Source organism: Podospora bellae-mahoneyi (assembly GCF_035222275.1).
Source record: "Podospora bellae-mahoneyi strain CBS 112042 chromosome 1 map unlocalized CBS112042p_1, whole genome shotgun sequence".
Lineage (NCBI taxonomy): Eukaryota > Fungi > Ascomycota > Sordariomycetes > Sordariales > Podosporaceae > Podospora > Podospora bellae-mahoneyi.
Genome location: NW_026946359.1, coordinates 4,582,837 through 4,597,595, shown reverse-complemented (window position 1 = coordinate 4,597,595; position 14,759 = coordinate 4,582,837). Strand labels below are relative to the sequence as shown.

Sequence of the window (14,759 nt, the reverse complement as noted above, 5' to 3'; positions counted from 1 at the left end):
ATGGTGGGGCTAAAAGTCTGTGCGTCCCGAATCTTGACTTTCGGAGAACCTTGACAGCATCTGCAACACTCCCTCGGTGCGAGGCTTCGAAAATCGAAGATGTTTGACTTCCATCCAGTTTTGGCTGAGGGCTTTACGCGCCTATTGTTCTTTTTCTAGGCATAAATCGAATCATTCCTACAGGACTCCTGCAGTTGCCGACCAATCACTGCCATGTTTCTCCCACTGGACCTAAATCAAGACCAAGCTAGAAGACGGAGATGCAGTCGAAGCACAGTGCCATTCGCCAGACAAGACAACGTTGATATCAAGCTCTCTCCTGGTAGGTTAGGTCGGGCACCGGATGCAGGGCAGGATGCTCCGGTGCATCTGAGGTCCTTTCTGGATGACCTCTTGACCTTCCCTCCCAAAGAAGAGCTGAACTAACTTGCTTCTCGGAGACTTGGTCTGAGAACTGACAGCTGCAGGCTCAACAGTGTGCGCAATCTTGCTCGCTTCTCGAGTCCGCAGACGTCTAGGCCTGAAAGAAACCAGCCTGCATTTTATTGGCATACGTTGACCCTCACCACGAGTTGTCAAGATTTTGCAAGCTGCGAGGATTTTCCTAGGATTAGCCCTAGGTTGCATCTGGTTAATATATCTTGCGGCATTCGGCATCACGTACCCAGTTCTCTGGACTCGCCAATCTCGTCGGTTCATGGCACCATCCATCATACCGCCCGTCTCGGGAGTTGACGTGGGATCGACATCCAAGAATGTTCCAGATTTCGGGAGAGGGCTTCCATAGAAGCAAAGAAGCATGCAATTCTCAATCCATTGACGACGATCCTGCACAGTCTTTGGACTCGAAGAGATTCTTCCTCTGTGCCAAGGCCGTTTTCCATCCTCGACTGTGATGCATCATCGAACCAAGGCCAAGCGACATCCACCCAGTCCAATGCAGGCTGGTTTTCTCGCCAATGTTGCAGCCAGGGTTCCTGCTGCTTTGGGATTGACACCGCCATGAAATATTGCACTCCCCGCAGGTTACATACACTATGTCATTGAGCAAGCTCGGATTTCACTCAACGATATAAGTTGTAGGCTCTGGCAACTCGGTACCGGGGGTTGGTATCGACAAATTCCACTTATCTGGTTTTCAGCTCGTGGCGGCTACATTCTTTGACTAGCGCCTGTCTCTGTCTGGGGATCGCGTGGCTAGCTTCTGAGTTTGCTTGGCTTGTTGCTTTTCGTCCCCAGGGTCCTCTATTGGTGACCTCCCTCACACCAGACTTCAGATCGGGTATCTCTTGCATGTCTGCTTGCTTCTCCCTTGGCTTGGGTCTGGAGTGAAGAAAAGGCTAGACGGTTATCTATATACCGTAGCCATTTCAGGAGCCGTCGAGATATCCCAAGAATACCACAACCACAAGAAGTTCAACTTTTGGACCGGCATCGATTTGAAGACGCATGCCAAGTTGCAACACTTGGCCCAGATAGCAATTCCGGTTCCAGCAAAAACTCTAATACTTTCGAGTCAGCCAAGCATTCTGCCAGTGCGTAGGATTTCGTCGTAGGGTTTACAACTTGTTTCTGACACTGGTTTAAGACTGACCCCTGATGAGCTTTAGAAGAGCTTGCTCAAGCCGAAGAACGCTCCGGACACGCTCCTTCCAAACAGAGAGAATCTCTCATAGTGATTCTTTTCATGCCCCTCTTCCGCCGGTGGCGTGGTCATCATCCGGAGTTACACAGTCATTGTCAGCAGAATATAAAGATATTTTCTTACGTCCTCGACAAGTCAATATTAGTTGGCGTCTGGATAGTGTCCTGCTTTCCCTTCAGCTGTGTGGCCGCTGTGTTACCAGCTCCCGAACAGCCTTCATCGCCGAGCCGACCTATCAAACCAAACGAGAGTCGATACCTGGGTATATTAAACCTCAACATCCAGACGAAATAAAAACGTTTTCAAGTCGACCTCACCTTCACCTAAACAGACCAACCGAGATCCTCGCACCGATCTCACCTCCATACCCAACCCAGACCAAAATACCGACCATGGACCCAACCTACTGCACCTCCTACCCTCCAGCCATGTCCGGCGCAAACCCAGAAGCAACAGACCCCCAACACCGGTCCAAATCCCGCAAAAGCAGCAAATCAACCTCTGTCAAATCCTCCTCCAAGAAACAACAGCCCCCCTCCCCAATCAAAGACAGGAGTCGAAGCGAAGGCGGAGGTGGAGGGAAACTCCTGGGAAAGGTCTCCAAACTCACGGGCTGGCTCTCAACATCCGAGCCCTCCACGCAAGCTCTTCTGTCACACCAAAAAGAAGCTTTTCGCAAGGCGGGGATCCCCCTGACGGATAGTGAAGCTCACTCCAAGCTCAGGGCACCGATAGGGGAGATCCCTTCTGATGCGATCACCTCGACGACGGGGCCTGATCCGGAGGAACTGCTCAGGAGGAGGAAGGAAGAGAGGAGGAGAAAAGAGAGGGAGAGGAGGGGGAGTGAGCTGACCGCGGGGGGGAGTATAAGGAGTGGGGGGAGTGGTGGAAGTGGGAGTTTGTCTGGGTATAGTATGAGTGGGGGGAGTGGGAGTTTTAGGAAGGGGGAGGTGTCGGGGTTAAGTCCGGTTGGCCGGGTTGGGGGCCAGCAGCAAGTGCCGTGGAATTATGGGTGGGATGACAAATGGCAGTGAAGGGGAGGTCTTTTCGAGGGGATAAGGTTGGGAGGAAAATGTTTATGCGATGAACTTGGGGGGAATTCTCTCCATGTACGATGGCAATGATGAGAAAAGTAAGACCAGAGAGATCAGGAAAGTAACCCCAAAATCGACCACTTTGGAGACAATTCATCCGAAGGCAGCAGTGTAGCCAAAACAATCAAGGTTGAGGCAACGTCTACGAAGCCTATATGTCGAAACGCACCAAGGTACTCCCAGCAATCAAAAACCATGTGCCCCCAAAAGTGCCAATTCCTTGCCTGTCGATGTTAGCGGCCGATCCATCGTAGTTTTGGCGTTCGGGAAGGTTGAACAAACCGACCAAACCGACCAATTAGCGTCCTGCTACACCCAAAACAGGCCTATTATAGAACTAACAAGTTATGACGTCGTTGATTGTGGGAGACACCCCCCATGACCTTGCTGCGACAAGGCGAAATTGATATCTGATCCGTCACTAAAGAAGAGCCATATCTATTTTCCATCATTTACAAGGCCGCTTTAGTTTTTTCACTTCGGTTATCTTGGTGGGGAATATCTTCACAGGACATATAGACAATGAACTGCTGCTAGTCGGCACCATAGTCTAGTCTATCCTTACCTTCACATCTACAACCTTGACCTACCTTGCTGTCACTATCTCACCTCTCACCATGTCCACAAATGGCATCTGGTCCTCGGACCGGCGCTACTCCTCCGAAGAGGACCACCACCCCACCACAACAAACGAACACACCCGCCTCCTCCCAAACCGCGTCGACAGCACAACCTACACCCCCCACAACCCCTCCAACGGCCCTTACCTCTCCCCCGACGACCCAGCCGTGTCCCCCTACAACCTCTTCACCGTCCGCCTGGTCCGCTACGCCACCGTCGCGCTCACCATCCTGACATTCATCTGGTGGGTGTTGATGGTTGTCTCCGTCTTCGTCACACCGCCCGGTCTTCACGTTCGCGGATCACCCTTCTTCAGCTTTAGTTACGCTACTGTTGCGCTAGTTACGCTTACCATCTCGTTGATCTTCTTTGCGGTGCCGAGTAAGAGCCAACGGGTTCTGAGTCTGGTTCTTGCGGGGCTGTTGCTGGTTGACACGATTGTTATCGTTGCGGTGACGAGGACGAGACATGAGGAGATTTGGGTAGGGATAGGAAGTGTCGTTTGGGCTACGCTCATGGTAGGGTGGGTGGTCATTGCGGAGAGGACGGTTCAGTGGGGTAAGGCGGAGGAGGAGGAGAGGTTGACTGGGCGGCCGGAGCACAGGAGGACGTTGCTGGAGTGGACAGAGGTGCTGCTGTCGAGTGTGGCGCTTTCGGTGATTACTGCGGTGGTGGTGCTCATGACTTGTACCCTGATCTTGAGGGCGGTTGATTCTGGGCTGAGACCGCCGGGTGAGAGGTACTGGGTGGATGAGGACAAGTACCAGATTCATCTGTACTGTTACGGAAACAAGACTGATGCCAGCGGGGCAAAGTCGACGACGGTGTTGATTGAGGGAGGTGAGGATCCGGTTGAAAGGGGTCTGTGGCAGCTGGCCGAGAATGCGGTCAAAAATGGCTCGATTGAGAGGTTCTGCTTTGCGGATAGGCCCGGTATGGCTTGGAGTGACACTGCTCCGTCGCCACTCTCGGCCAGCATGGCTTCGGATGTCTTGGGGGAGACATTGTCGAGGGCTGGAGAGGAGGGTCCCTGGGTTTTGGTCAGTGCTGGGATTGGGTCGATCTACTCGAGAGTGTTCAGCTCAAGACACGGAGAAGATGTGAGGGGCTTGTTGATGATTGATCCGCTTCATGAGGATCTGCTCTCAAGAGTTGGAGACCCGGGCCGTGGGTTCTTGCTCTGGCTGAGAGGCGTCATCTCGCCGTGTGGAATTGATAGAATCCTCGGCGCGCTACTCAGAGGGAGACGCTCCGTGGACCGAGTTTGGGGCCGTGCCTCGTATCAATCTGGCACCACCATCTTTGCCAAACTGCAGGAAAGTCTGGTGGCCGACTCTCTCACGAAGCGAGACGTTGCTTCAAGCCGGGCCATTCAGGACAAGGAGACGCCACTGGTTATTATTAGCTCTGGGGAACAAATAAGACGGGATAGTGAGTGGGAAGCTAAGGTATGTACCTGATGATGGCACCCGTTTTATGCTGAATGCAGGCTGACTGGATGACTGTAGCAACGGGATCTAAGCCACCTTACCAGGAAGCTGGAAGACTGGGATATTGTTGACAAGGCTCCCCATCGTGTCTGGGATACCCTCGAGGGGAGAGACATCATCGAAAGGAGGCTGAAGAGATTGGTAAAGGCCTAAGATAGGGGTTTTATATAAGTGCGTTGGTGGTGGGTGATGTTTGATAACATGTGTTGATGATGGTAGTTATTTTGCCCTGCGTAATATTTAGTCACTATGAAAAGAGCTCGTGTTTTCTGCATGCAGGTCAGCATGAGTATGGGTTCCTGCAGCTGATTATCGACTTGCGTGATGTACAAATATTCATCTGCATGGCATACACCTACCGATGGGAGGTGGAGATGATCAGATCGAAGATATCCGAGAAGGGGGTCCCTTGATTCGTCTTTGTAAATAGCATCGAAATGCCTCCTCCATAACCCACCCGAGGAGCAATTGTTGCAGCCAGTGAGCAACACCGTTGGGCCCCTTCCTGCCTTTGCATCATCCCATCCCATCCCATCCCGTCCCGTCCCGTCCAAGCTCCACGGGTACATAACAAAAAACCCGGCAGGACAAAGCAAAAGGACGGTGCCTGTGCCTTGTGCTTCTTCTTACCTACTCATGTCTCTCTGGTAAGGGAGACGGGAGGGGGATTGTTCTCCTCACAAACAGACACTTTGGGCCGAAATGCATCCAAAATCCCATGGCACGATGCTGCCATTCCTCTGAATAACTTTGGGCATAAGTGGGCAATTTCCCCATTTGGCCGTTGTCACTAAAAATTATAGGGCACCAGCGGAAAGGTCTTGGCGGCGGAGCAGGACTCGGGCAGCGGTCATGGCTCTCTGCGGCGACCCTAGGGAAATTCAAGGAGAAGGATGCGCCCATCTCCCGCGTGTTGTTTCGAGCGTCAAGCATCTTATCTTGATTCTCTTTCCAAGCGCGAATACTGATCGGCCGTTGATGATTCTGATCTCTGCCTCTACCTACACAACGGCTACGCTACGGCACCCACAGCTCTCATTCGAGTGCGACCTCCCCTAAAAGAAGGCGCTGTCCCTGTCTCCCAGCAAGCCTGAAATTGGCGCTCCGTGGTGGCGGGGGGCTGTCGATCGCTGCTGTCTTGACCCGACTGGGGAGAGTAGGTAAGGTACCTAAACTGTGGACCACCCACCTCGCACTGGAACCCGACCTCCTGAACGTCTTCCACTCCTGTCATCTCCAGCCAACCTCAGCGCATCCCCATCCCCATCCCACGACGTGCAATCCATCCGGGCCAGACATTGGGACGTCGAGATTCGAGTTTGCAAAAAGACCGAGCCGGCTGCACCTCTCTTCTCCATACCACGAGGCTGCCCTTTTTCGACTGCTCCGCCGACTCGCTGCCCAGTAAGGCCCAAGGCCCGCTGTTGCTCTCGCTCGCTCAACGTCGTCGTCGTTCAGCCTCAACCTCCCATCGTGCGTGCCCAGCCAGCCGATTATTTGCTCGACACTTGTTGCCCGCACAGCCTCTGCCCAGAGCGACGCTTACCTATCGTGTTTGTTATCTTCAGCACCGCCTTTACCAACGCATACTACATTCAGACCGACTGGCCGCAGCGAACTATCGTCGTTTTATTTTTGCCCAGTCGTGGCTTGATGTCGGGCCCTCTCCTGGCTGAGCCCCCGGTTTCCTCACTCCACGACCGCGCCCGCGATCTCGACCCTCGAGTTTTGCTTTTACCACCACCACAACCCCGATTGTTTACTTTGGAGACGAACGCACATGGTGTAGTGTGACGAACATCAGTGGACGGATTCAGGATCAGTCCACAATGGCAGGATACGACTATGGTGGTGCTGGCGGCGGAGCTCCTGGTAGCCTGGGCCTAGGAGGCGGCGATTGGGCACACGGTGATCCTCGTGGGAACCCTCACGGCCATCCTCAGAATGGCAGAGCCCCAAACTCACCAGCAGCTCAGGGTGGCAACGGAGAAGCAGACTTGGAGTTGAGACAAAGCGGCGAGCGCAACAGATCGCGGCCACGGCAGGCTAGGACAGCCAGTGGCCAGGTACGTGTCTGCAAGAAGTGTGGAGAGCCTTTGACAGGTCAATTCGTTCGCGCTCTGGATGGCACATTCCATTTGGACTGCTTCAAGTGCCGGGTAAGTTGTGATTTTTTTTGAACATGCTGCTCTCTAGTTGGCGGTGTGGTGCTTTTTGGCCCTTGTGTTGTTTTTCTAACCGCTTTGCAGGATTGCGGACAAATCGTAGCTTCCAAATTCTTTCCAGCAGAGGACGAGAACGGCGAGGGACAATACCCCCTTTGCGAAACGGATTACTTCCGACGACTAGGCCTGCTGTGCCATCAATGCGGTGGAGCATTACGAGGTTCCTACATAACTGCGCTCGATCGCAAATACCACGTCGATCACTTCACCTGCTCCCTTTGCCCAACAGTATTCGGTGCTCAAGACAGCTATTATGAGCATGATGGCCAGGTTTATTGCCATTACCATTACTCGACCCAGTTCGCCCAACGATGCAGCGGCTGTCAAACCTCGATCCTGAAACAATTCGTTGAAATATTCCGAAACGGACAAAACCAGCACTGGCATCCTGAATGCTACATGATCCACAAGTTTTGGAACGTCCGCCTCAATTCACCACAAGAAGCACCTGTCATCACCCAAGATGACACTGCTGGCCGCGAGCACGTCCGCGGCGAGGAGGAACGCATGGAGGAGAAGGTATACCGGATCTGGAGCGTGCTGTCGACCTTCGAAGAGTCTTCGGCTGCTTGTATATCAGACATGCTCCTGCATGTGAGCAATGGCGCCTATGTGGATGGTGTCATGGTGGCGAAGAAGTTCATCTTCCATGTCGACATCCTTTTCCGTTCTGCAGACCGGCTCGACGCCACTATGTCCAGCGACGCGGACCCCAAATGTAAGAAGAACCCTCTTGGTGCACCCTAACCTCGTAACGTTGTGCTAATGGAATACGCAGCTGGTTTGGCATACGGGCGTGAGGCCAAATTGCTTTGCAAAAAGATCGTGGCATTTTTCTCGCTGCTGTCCAAGACCCAAGACCGTGTTACACGCAAGCCTGGTGTCACGCAAGAGCTGTTGACGCTTGTCACCGGTCTTGCCCACTATTTGAAGCTACTTATCAGAATCTGTCTGCAAGGCGCTCTTCGGATCGAAAAAGAAAGGAACTCACCAGATGGGCTTTACAATTTCCTGGATGATCTGGGCGATCTCGAAGCGCTCAAAGTGGACGACCATTCTACAACCACACTCCAGTTGACTTCGGGCATGTCCAGATTATCTGCACATGACTCGGACCAGTGCATTCTCTGCCATAAGCCCATCGAAGACGAATGTGCAAAGAGTGGAGATAAACGGTGGCACCTGGCCTGCGTCAACTGCTCGCATTGCGGCAAAGAGCTTGGTCGCAAGCTTCAAGAGGCCCGGTTGAAACCCTACGACACCAAGGTATTTTGCAATACTTGCGACCCTCATATTCCTGCACACCTATCGCCGTTTGAACACATTACCAAGCTACAACAATACGTCTTCCTGCTCCAGGTTGCCCTGGCTAGACTGCTGGAGATTCTTCGAGCGAACGGCGCTCTTGACAATGGTGACGATCCAAACGGAGGCGATCTCGATTCTGCTGAGGGTAGGTCCAGGCAGCAAGGGGGCGATTATCCACGGCATCATCGAGAGTCGTCCTACGAGAGCGCTCTCAATGATGTCCGAAGACTAAAGAGCACCCGTATGGACAAGCACTTGTCGTCCAGCTTTAGAAAGGCAAGGACATCAAGGATTCTGGATGGACCTGAGAGCAGCAGCGTGCGGCCAGGGTCGGCTGGTGGCACAGGCGAGGGGGGTCATAGTCGGGGATTCCATATTGTTGACGAGCGCGGGCCTATCGATGAAGAGGACATGACATTGCCCAATCAGGACGCCTTGACACTCGACGATATCCCAAGGATTGTTGCGGCTGAGCAAGCGGCAAGGGAACAAAGGTCCTATCAGCCAAACCAGAACCGCCAGGAGCTTTTCCGGTCTCCGGCCACGGAACCACGACTGGGTGCTGGTGGTGCTAATAACATGCACCAGCGAAGTCTGTCAGATGGCAAAGGAGTCGGTTCACGCGGTCTCCCAGACCAGGGCACCATGCGAGGCACACGACGGTATTTCTCGGAGTTATCAGGACTGGAGTACTTTATCGTCAGACACTTGGCTGTCATGACGATGCATCCTATGGTTGAGAATGAGTTTACGCTGGAGGAACTCCTGGGGTTCATTGAGAACAAGAAGGCTCCTACTTTCTGGAAGAACATTGGCAAGGCGTTCAAAAATGACAAGCAAAAGGCCGTCAAGAAGAAGGGGGTGTTTGGCGTCCCATTGGAAGTCATCATTGAGCGGGACGGTTGCGAGTCGACCGACGGTGTCGGACCTGGTACTTTGAAGATCCCTTCCATTATCGACGACATCATCTCGGCAATGAAGCAAATGGACCTCTCGGTTGAAGGTGTCTTCCGAAAAAGTGGCAACCTTAAGAAGTTGGGAGAGGTGGCCGAAGCGTTGGACAGGGAAGAGGATGTTGATTTTAGCTCGACGCATGTTGTTCAGCTGGCCGCCCTCTTGAAGCGATACCTGCGAGAACTCCCAGATCCTTTGATGACGCAGAAACTCTACCGTCTTTGGTTAACAGCGGCCAAGATCCCAGATCCAGAGAAGAGGAAGCACTGCCTGCACTTGGCATGCTGCTTGCTTCCAAAAGCGAACCGCGACTGCTTGGAAGTTTTGTTTTGTTTCTTGAAATGGGTGGGATCTTTCCACCAAGTGGACGATGAATCCGGATCCAAGATGGACATCAGGAATCTGGCCACCGTCATTGCCCCCAACGTTTTGTTGGATGCCAACAAGGCTGCAAGCCTTGACAGCGACCCCATGTTTGCCATTCAGGCCGTGGAGGTTATAATTGCTAGTATTGAGGAGATGTGTCTGGTAAGTTTCATGTCTGCCTACACTTTTGTGAACAACATGCTAACACGAATGTAGGTCCCTGATGACCTGGCCGATCTCCTGCAAGATCAATCATTATTCAACAACAGTGCCGAATTGACAACCAAGGAAATTCTGAAGCGTTTTGGCGACCGTGCAGCCAACGGCCCAATCCGACAGTATAGTGACGTAGGAGAGCTGATGGGCCGCCACGACAACAACCCCAGCCGCCCACCGCCGAGGAGGATAGAAACCGACCCGGCATCATGGCAGCAGGAAAGCAGCGTGCGACCAATGCAGGAGCCAACGATACCGGCCTTTGCGGCAGCAGCAACACCACCAGTTCAGGGCACGCCACCACCACACAAACGTGGACCGTATGACCTGCCCCAACAGTCACCATACAGAGGACCGGAGGCCGGGAACCAAGGGCATCTGACATCATCACAGCCGCCACAACAACAGCCGCAGCACAACCAGCCTCAGCCAGGACCACCAGGACAGGGAAACAGAGGGGAGTGGAGGAACTCGGGGTGGGGGAGACAGAATAACGGGTTGACTACTGGGACTGCGTAGGAAGCAGTGGCGGAACAGTTGCCTCCTTCTCCGCCCTCTGGGTATATGAGACTGGAGTTATGATACCTACCTCCCCTCTGGGTACAGAAACAAAAAGTCGAAAAGGAGGGTTGTTGTGGTCACTACTGGTTTGAAGATATTGCAAGCATAGCTGCAGGGGTTTTTTTTTTCCTTTCTTTTTTTGCAGTGGGTTTCCATTTGTTTGTTTGTTTGTTGGGAGTAAGGATGGAGGTGGAAAGGGGCTCAAGTTCAATCTTTCTCTGGGGGAAGAGCGCTTGTTGTTACTTGGCACACGGTGGACAAACAAAGGGGGAGCATGCCACTCTTGTTCTTTTTTTACTCTTTTATGTCTGATATTTCTTGAATTGTCGGGTGTATCGAATCCAAAAAAGCAAAGAAAGCAGAGAACGGACATAGGGAAGGAAGGGAAAGGGTTTTTTTTTATTTAGAGTGTTGTGTGAAAGAAAGACAGAATTGATGGATGGGTTTGACTTGGAATGGATTGGGAGAGCGGGAGTGAAAACACTGAAATCTTGGGTGGTGGTGGTGACTGTTTGTATGTGACTGTGTGTGTGTCAAGGGAAAGGAGGGGAGAGAGAGAGAGAGAGAGAGAGAGAGAGAGAGAGAGAGAGAGAGAGAGAGAGAGAGGAACAAACAAATAAAGCAAGCTATTTTTGAGCGCTGTTTTGAACTTTTGGTGCGAAATGTTTCTTGATACATAGCAGGTGGTGTGGTGTTTGTTGTATGTTGGGGTTGGGTAGATGATCTGAGGTGGCAGGGAAAATGGGGAGGAGTTTGTTCTGATGCGGGCCATTCCACTTGCTAAAATCATGGTGATGTGTGGCTGTCTTACTCCTACCAAGTGGGTGTGTTGTTCACGGCACACGTGCTCTACATCACCAATCCAACAAGCACGACTTGACCAGAAATCAGGACCCTGGCCCCTTTTATCCACAAGGTTAAACGAAATATTTAGAGCGCTTATATTGATCATATGCATCCTCCCTTTTCCACCACCACCACCACCACCCATCATTTTTCCCATCCATCCAACCCCTCTCGGCCGCCCATCAGTTGTTAATTATATATTATATACGTTCCATATATCTCTTCTCCCCTTCCCAAACAAAAATGCCCAATTGGTATCTCTTCCGACCTACATCTCAAACCAGCCAAACCCAAAATTCCCGCGCTGTTTACTTCTTCTCAGCATTCACCTTCTCCTGCTCCAACGTCCACTTGACACTCCTCCTCACCCCCTCATCCAAGCTCACCAACGGCCTGTACCCCAACCGTTTCTTCGCCTTGCTAATGTCGTAATACCTCGTCATGCAGCTATACACAATCCTCTGCCTGTTAAACGTAGGCGGCTTCCCAATCATGGCAAAAAAGCACTCGCTCAAGAAACCCAACACCATTCCCACACCCCTCGGCAGAACCCTCACATGGTCCGTCCCCATGGGCGATCCCGCGGCGGCCCAGATGGCCCGGCAAAAGTCCCAAAAGTAGACCGGGGAGTCGTTGGTGACGAGGAAGGCTTCGCCGTCGACGCGCTCGTGGTCGAGGGGGACGGTAGAGGAGGAGGAAGTGAGGAGGAGGGCGCGGGCGGCGAGGAGGTGGCCGTGGGCGACGTTTTCGACGTAGGTGAAGTCGAAGAGGTTGTTGTTGTCGCCGACTTGGACGCCGGTGCGGCCTTGGCGGTAGATATTGATCATGTGGTAGAGGACCATTGTGTCGCCTTCGCCCATGATGCCCGAGGGGCGGATGGCGCAGGTGAGGAGGGAGGGGGCGGGGGAGGCGCGGTTGGCAAGGAGGACGAGCTCTTCTGCTGCGGCCTGGTGGGGGACGTGTTAGCAAGATGATGGGAGGTTTGAGGAAAGAGGGAAACAAACCTTGGTCTCGGAGTAGTACTCTGTCTGGTTCTCACCGCGGACGGTGGGCCATCTTTCGTCTGCGTTGATCAAGTCGGACTTGTTGTCTGACATGACCGAGGCGGAGGAGGTGTACACCAGGGCCTTGACGCCGGTGGTTTGGCAGGCCTTGATGACGGCGGCGGTGCCATCGACGTTGACCTTTTTGAAAAGAGCGTGGGAGACGCTGTCGTTGGATTGGGCTGGGGGGGAGGCAGTGTGGATGACCACGTCAGGACGGGCTTCTGAGAAGACGGAGATGAGCTTGTCGGCGTCGGTGATGTCGGCTTCGTAGTACTTGACGCCGTCGGATTCGGGGCGGCGGTTGCGCGTGCACCGGAGGTCGATGACCGAGATAGAGGTGGTGGTGTAGTCGCGCAGGAGGAGGCGGACGACGTGGTGGCCGAGGAAGCCGCAGCCGCCGATTACCATGGCAGAGCCGAGGGATGGCTTCTTTTCGGACGCCATTGTGAGGGTTGTGCTTGCGGGGGAGGGATTGGGTTGGTTTGGGCTTGATGGGAGGTGTTGAGGATGGACAATTGCTGGGGATGTGTTGTTCTTGTGGTTCCGAAGCTATCTTGGCATCTCCTTTCCACTGGACAGCTCCCCCAAGTTTAGGCGGAATACAGGGGCAAAAAATGTTTAATTACCCGTCAGCTGTTTCTCAGCCCTGCCTCACCGCGTTTGATGAGCTGGCGGCTTGCGCGCGCGGCACCGTTGCGGTTACCGGGGCAGGCAAGCTAGTCCCAGTGGGACGGTACGTGCCTAGTTGCCGTATCAAGCAGGTGGAGCACCCCGCGTCTCTTCTGCAGCAATTCACACACGCGCTCCGGCTCATTCACTTGTCGGTATCACAAGGAGGATGGAAGCAACTCGGGGAGCAAGGCAGCCTTTGTTGGTTTTTTGATCTTAATTTCTCCTCTTTTTGGTTTTCATACTTTCATTCTTATATATGCTCATTTCTTTGCGACTGCGGTCTTTGGCTTTCATTATCCTCGACCGCGCCTTTCATCGACAGTTCACCTTCAAGATAGACTTGATACCCACTTTGCTCGTTATCACCCCTTTGATGAGCAATTCGTACTCCTCGATCTACCATTAGGGACATCGCGACGGAGAATGAAGGAGGGTCACATAGTGAGGCCTGAGACCGAAATCCTAGTGCACATCGCTGCACCTGCCAGAGCCGCCGACGATGTGAGACACCGAGCGTTGGCGAGGGCATATCTTGACTTTGAACCTTCGAATGTCACAGAAGTCCAGCCCCGTGTCCGGGGCGAGGTGGAAGGAGACACCCAGCTAAGCCGGAGAGAATTTGTTGGATATGGAATTCATCAAGCGCCGCCATCCTCACAACTGAACCGTGGGATTGAATCGCCATTCCTGTCTTTTCAGAGCGCTGAGCATAATTTCAACTCTCCTGGGCTACGGGCTGTTCCAGCAACAGAACCTGGTATCAGCGAGACACAGTCGTCATGGCAAGCACCGCCCAGCGAGATCCCAGACTCGATGCCGAACAACCACCCACCGTTTGAGATTTTTTGCACACCATCAAGGGCTTTGGACTTCTTCACATCATCACTAGATAGCCAGCACGTAGACTCATCACCTCTTGCTCGTCGGAGATCTCAAAGGCTGACCACGGCATCTGAATCTGGGAGCCACCTGTGCTCGCAGCCTCGAAGGAGCCCTCGCCGACCTAACATTCGTCAAGCGCCCGGAGCACCAGAGACAGGTTCACTTCAGCCAAACAGCGTGCCGGAACCAAGCCTACCTCGACTAAGAATCCCGTCAATTCCTCCACAGTCAAGCTCTTATCCGGGCTCAACCCGAGATCCAATCAACAACAGGCAACTCCGAGCAGGACCGCACAGCTCACTCAACAGGGAGCTCCATCTGCCGTCACCTTCCGATCCTGCAAATAAAATTATTCCCCAGTCTCCAGACATCTGTATTCAAAAGCGCCCGCCCCCACAACCATCACAGCTGTCCACGAGCGATATCATTGAGGAAACGGTACTGTACTCTTCGAACCCTACCCAAACATCAGTCCCTTGTTCCCAAGAACCGCCGGCCCTTGCTCGGGCAGACTCAGAGCCCATCGCAAAACGCAGACGGACAGCCGACGACCCTCAGTCTGGCCAACCTCTAATCAGAAGCACCAGCGACATTGGTCCTCGTCGCCAACCACTCGTCCAACTCATCTCGAATAAGCCGACTGCTTATTACAAGTCCAAGCTACAGATATACGCCCCTTCACCCCCAGCCGCACAGACAGAGCTCAGACCTCAGGACGTTATCAGTCCGGTGTTGGCAAAACTAGCTACGGAGCTGGATCTTTCTGTTCGGTTTAGGCCACAGTCGCAAACTAGGGAGTTGCGCCCCTTTGAGCGAGGATACTGGCTGGTAGA

At 53.2% G+C, this 14,759-nt stretch overlaps 5 protein-coding genes across 5 annotated transcripts; 4 read left to right on the top strand and 1 right to left on the bottom strand.

The window, feature by feature from the left end:
• Nucleotides 1-1,293: 1,293 nt before the first annotated feature.
• QC761_0015300 (uncharacterized protein) lies at nt 1,294-1,676 on the top strand (the record flags this gene model as incomplete). The annotated part of the gene is made up of 3 exons (XM_062871986.1): nt 1,294-1,321; nt 1,375-1,535; nt 1,611-1,676. The coding sequence occupies 3 exons, from the start codon at nt 1,294-1,296 to the stop codon at nt 1,674-1,676; spliced, it is 255 nt and encodes an 84-aa protein (XP_062737825.1).
• A 361-nt stretch (nt 1,677-2,037) lies between these two features.
• On the top strand, nt 2,038-2,679 carry QC761_113295 (uncharacterized protein; the record flags this gene model as incomplete). The annotated part of the gene is made up of 1 exon (XM_062874605.1): nt 2,038-2,679. The coding sequence occupies one exon, from the start codon at nt 2,038-2,040 to the stop codon at nt 2,677-2,679; it is 642 nt and encodes a 213-aa protein (XP_062737824.1).
• Nucleotides 2,680-3,356: 677 nt separating this feature from the next.
• On the top strand, nt 3,357-5,154 carry QC761_113300 (uncharacterized protein; the record flags this gene model as incomplete). The annotated part of the gene is made up of 2 exons (XM_062874606.1): nt 3,357-4,808; nt 4,869-5,154. The coding sequence occupies 2 exons, from the start codon at nt 3,357-3,359 to the stop codon at nt 5,001-5,003; spliced, it is 1,587 nt and encodes a 528-aa protein (XP_062737823.1). The 3' UTR covers nt 5,004-5,154.
• Nucleotides 5,155-5,538: 384 nt separating this feature from the next.
• rga1 (Rho-type GTPase activating protein Rga1) lies at nt 5,539-11,247 on the top strand. Its single transcript, XM_062874607.1, has 4 exons — nt 5,539-7,009; nt 7,100-7,793; nt 7,854-9,865; nt 9,920-11,247. The coding sequence occupies exons 1-4, from the start codon at nt 6,680-6,682 to the stop codon at nt 10,436-10,438; spliced, it is 3,555 nt and encodes a 1,184-aa protein (XP_062737822.1). The 5' UTR covers nt 5,539-6,679; the 3' UTR covers nt 10,439-11,247.
• A 64-nt stretch (nt 11,248-11,311) lies between these two features.
• ERG26 (erg26, C-3 sterol dehydrogenase) lies at nt 11,312-13,367 on the bottom strand. The gene is made up of 2 exons (XM_062874608.1): nt 12,331-13,367; nt 11,312-12,273 (listed from the first exon to the last, which is right to left on the bottom strand). The coding sequence occupies exons 1-2, from the start codon at nt 12,814-12,816 to the stop codon at nt 11,635-11,637; spliced, it is 1,125 nt and encodes a 374-aa protein (XP_062737821.1). The 5' UTR covers nt 12,817-13,367; the 3' UTR covers nt 11,312-11,634.
• Between the last annotated feature and the right edge of the window lie 1,392 nt (nt 13,368-14,759).

Excerpts from the sequence above, each read along its gene's own strand:
- rga1 (XM_062874607.1), top strand. The coding sequence starts at position 6,680 with ATGGCAGGATACGACTATGGTGGTGCTGGCGGCGGAGCTCCTGGTAGC. Across the intron at positions 7,010-7,099 it reads TGGACTGCTTCAAGTGCCGG|GATTGCGGACAAATCGTAGC; the intron begins GTAAGTTGTGAT and ends ACCGCTTTGCAG. Across the intron at positions 9,866-9,919 it reads GTATTGAGGAGATGTGTCTG|GTCCCTGATGACCTGGCCGA; the intron begins GTAAGTTTCATG and ends ACACGAATGTAG.
- ERG26 (XM_062874608.1), bottom strand. The coding sequence starts at position 12,816 with ATGGCGTCCGAAAAGAAGCCATCCCTCGGCTCTGCCATGGTAATCGGC. Across the intron at positions 12,274-12,330 it reads AGTACTACTCCGAGACCAAG|GCCGCAGCAGAAGAGCTCGT; the intron begins GTTTGTTTCCCT and ends GTCCCCCACCAG.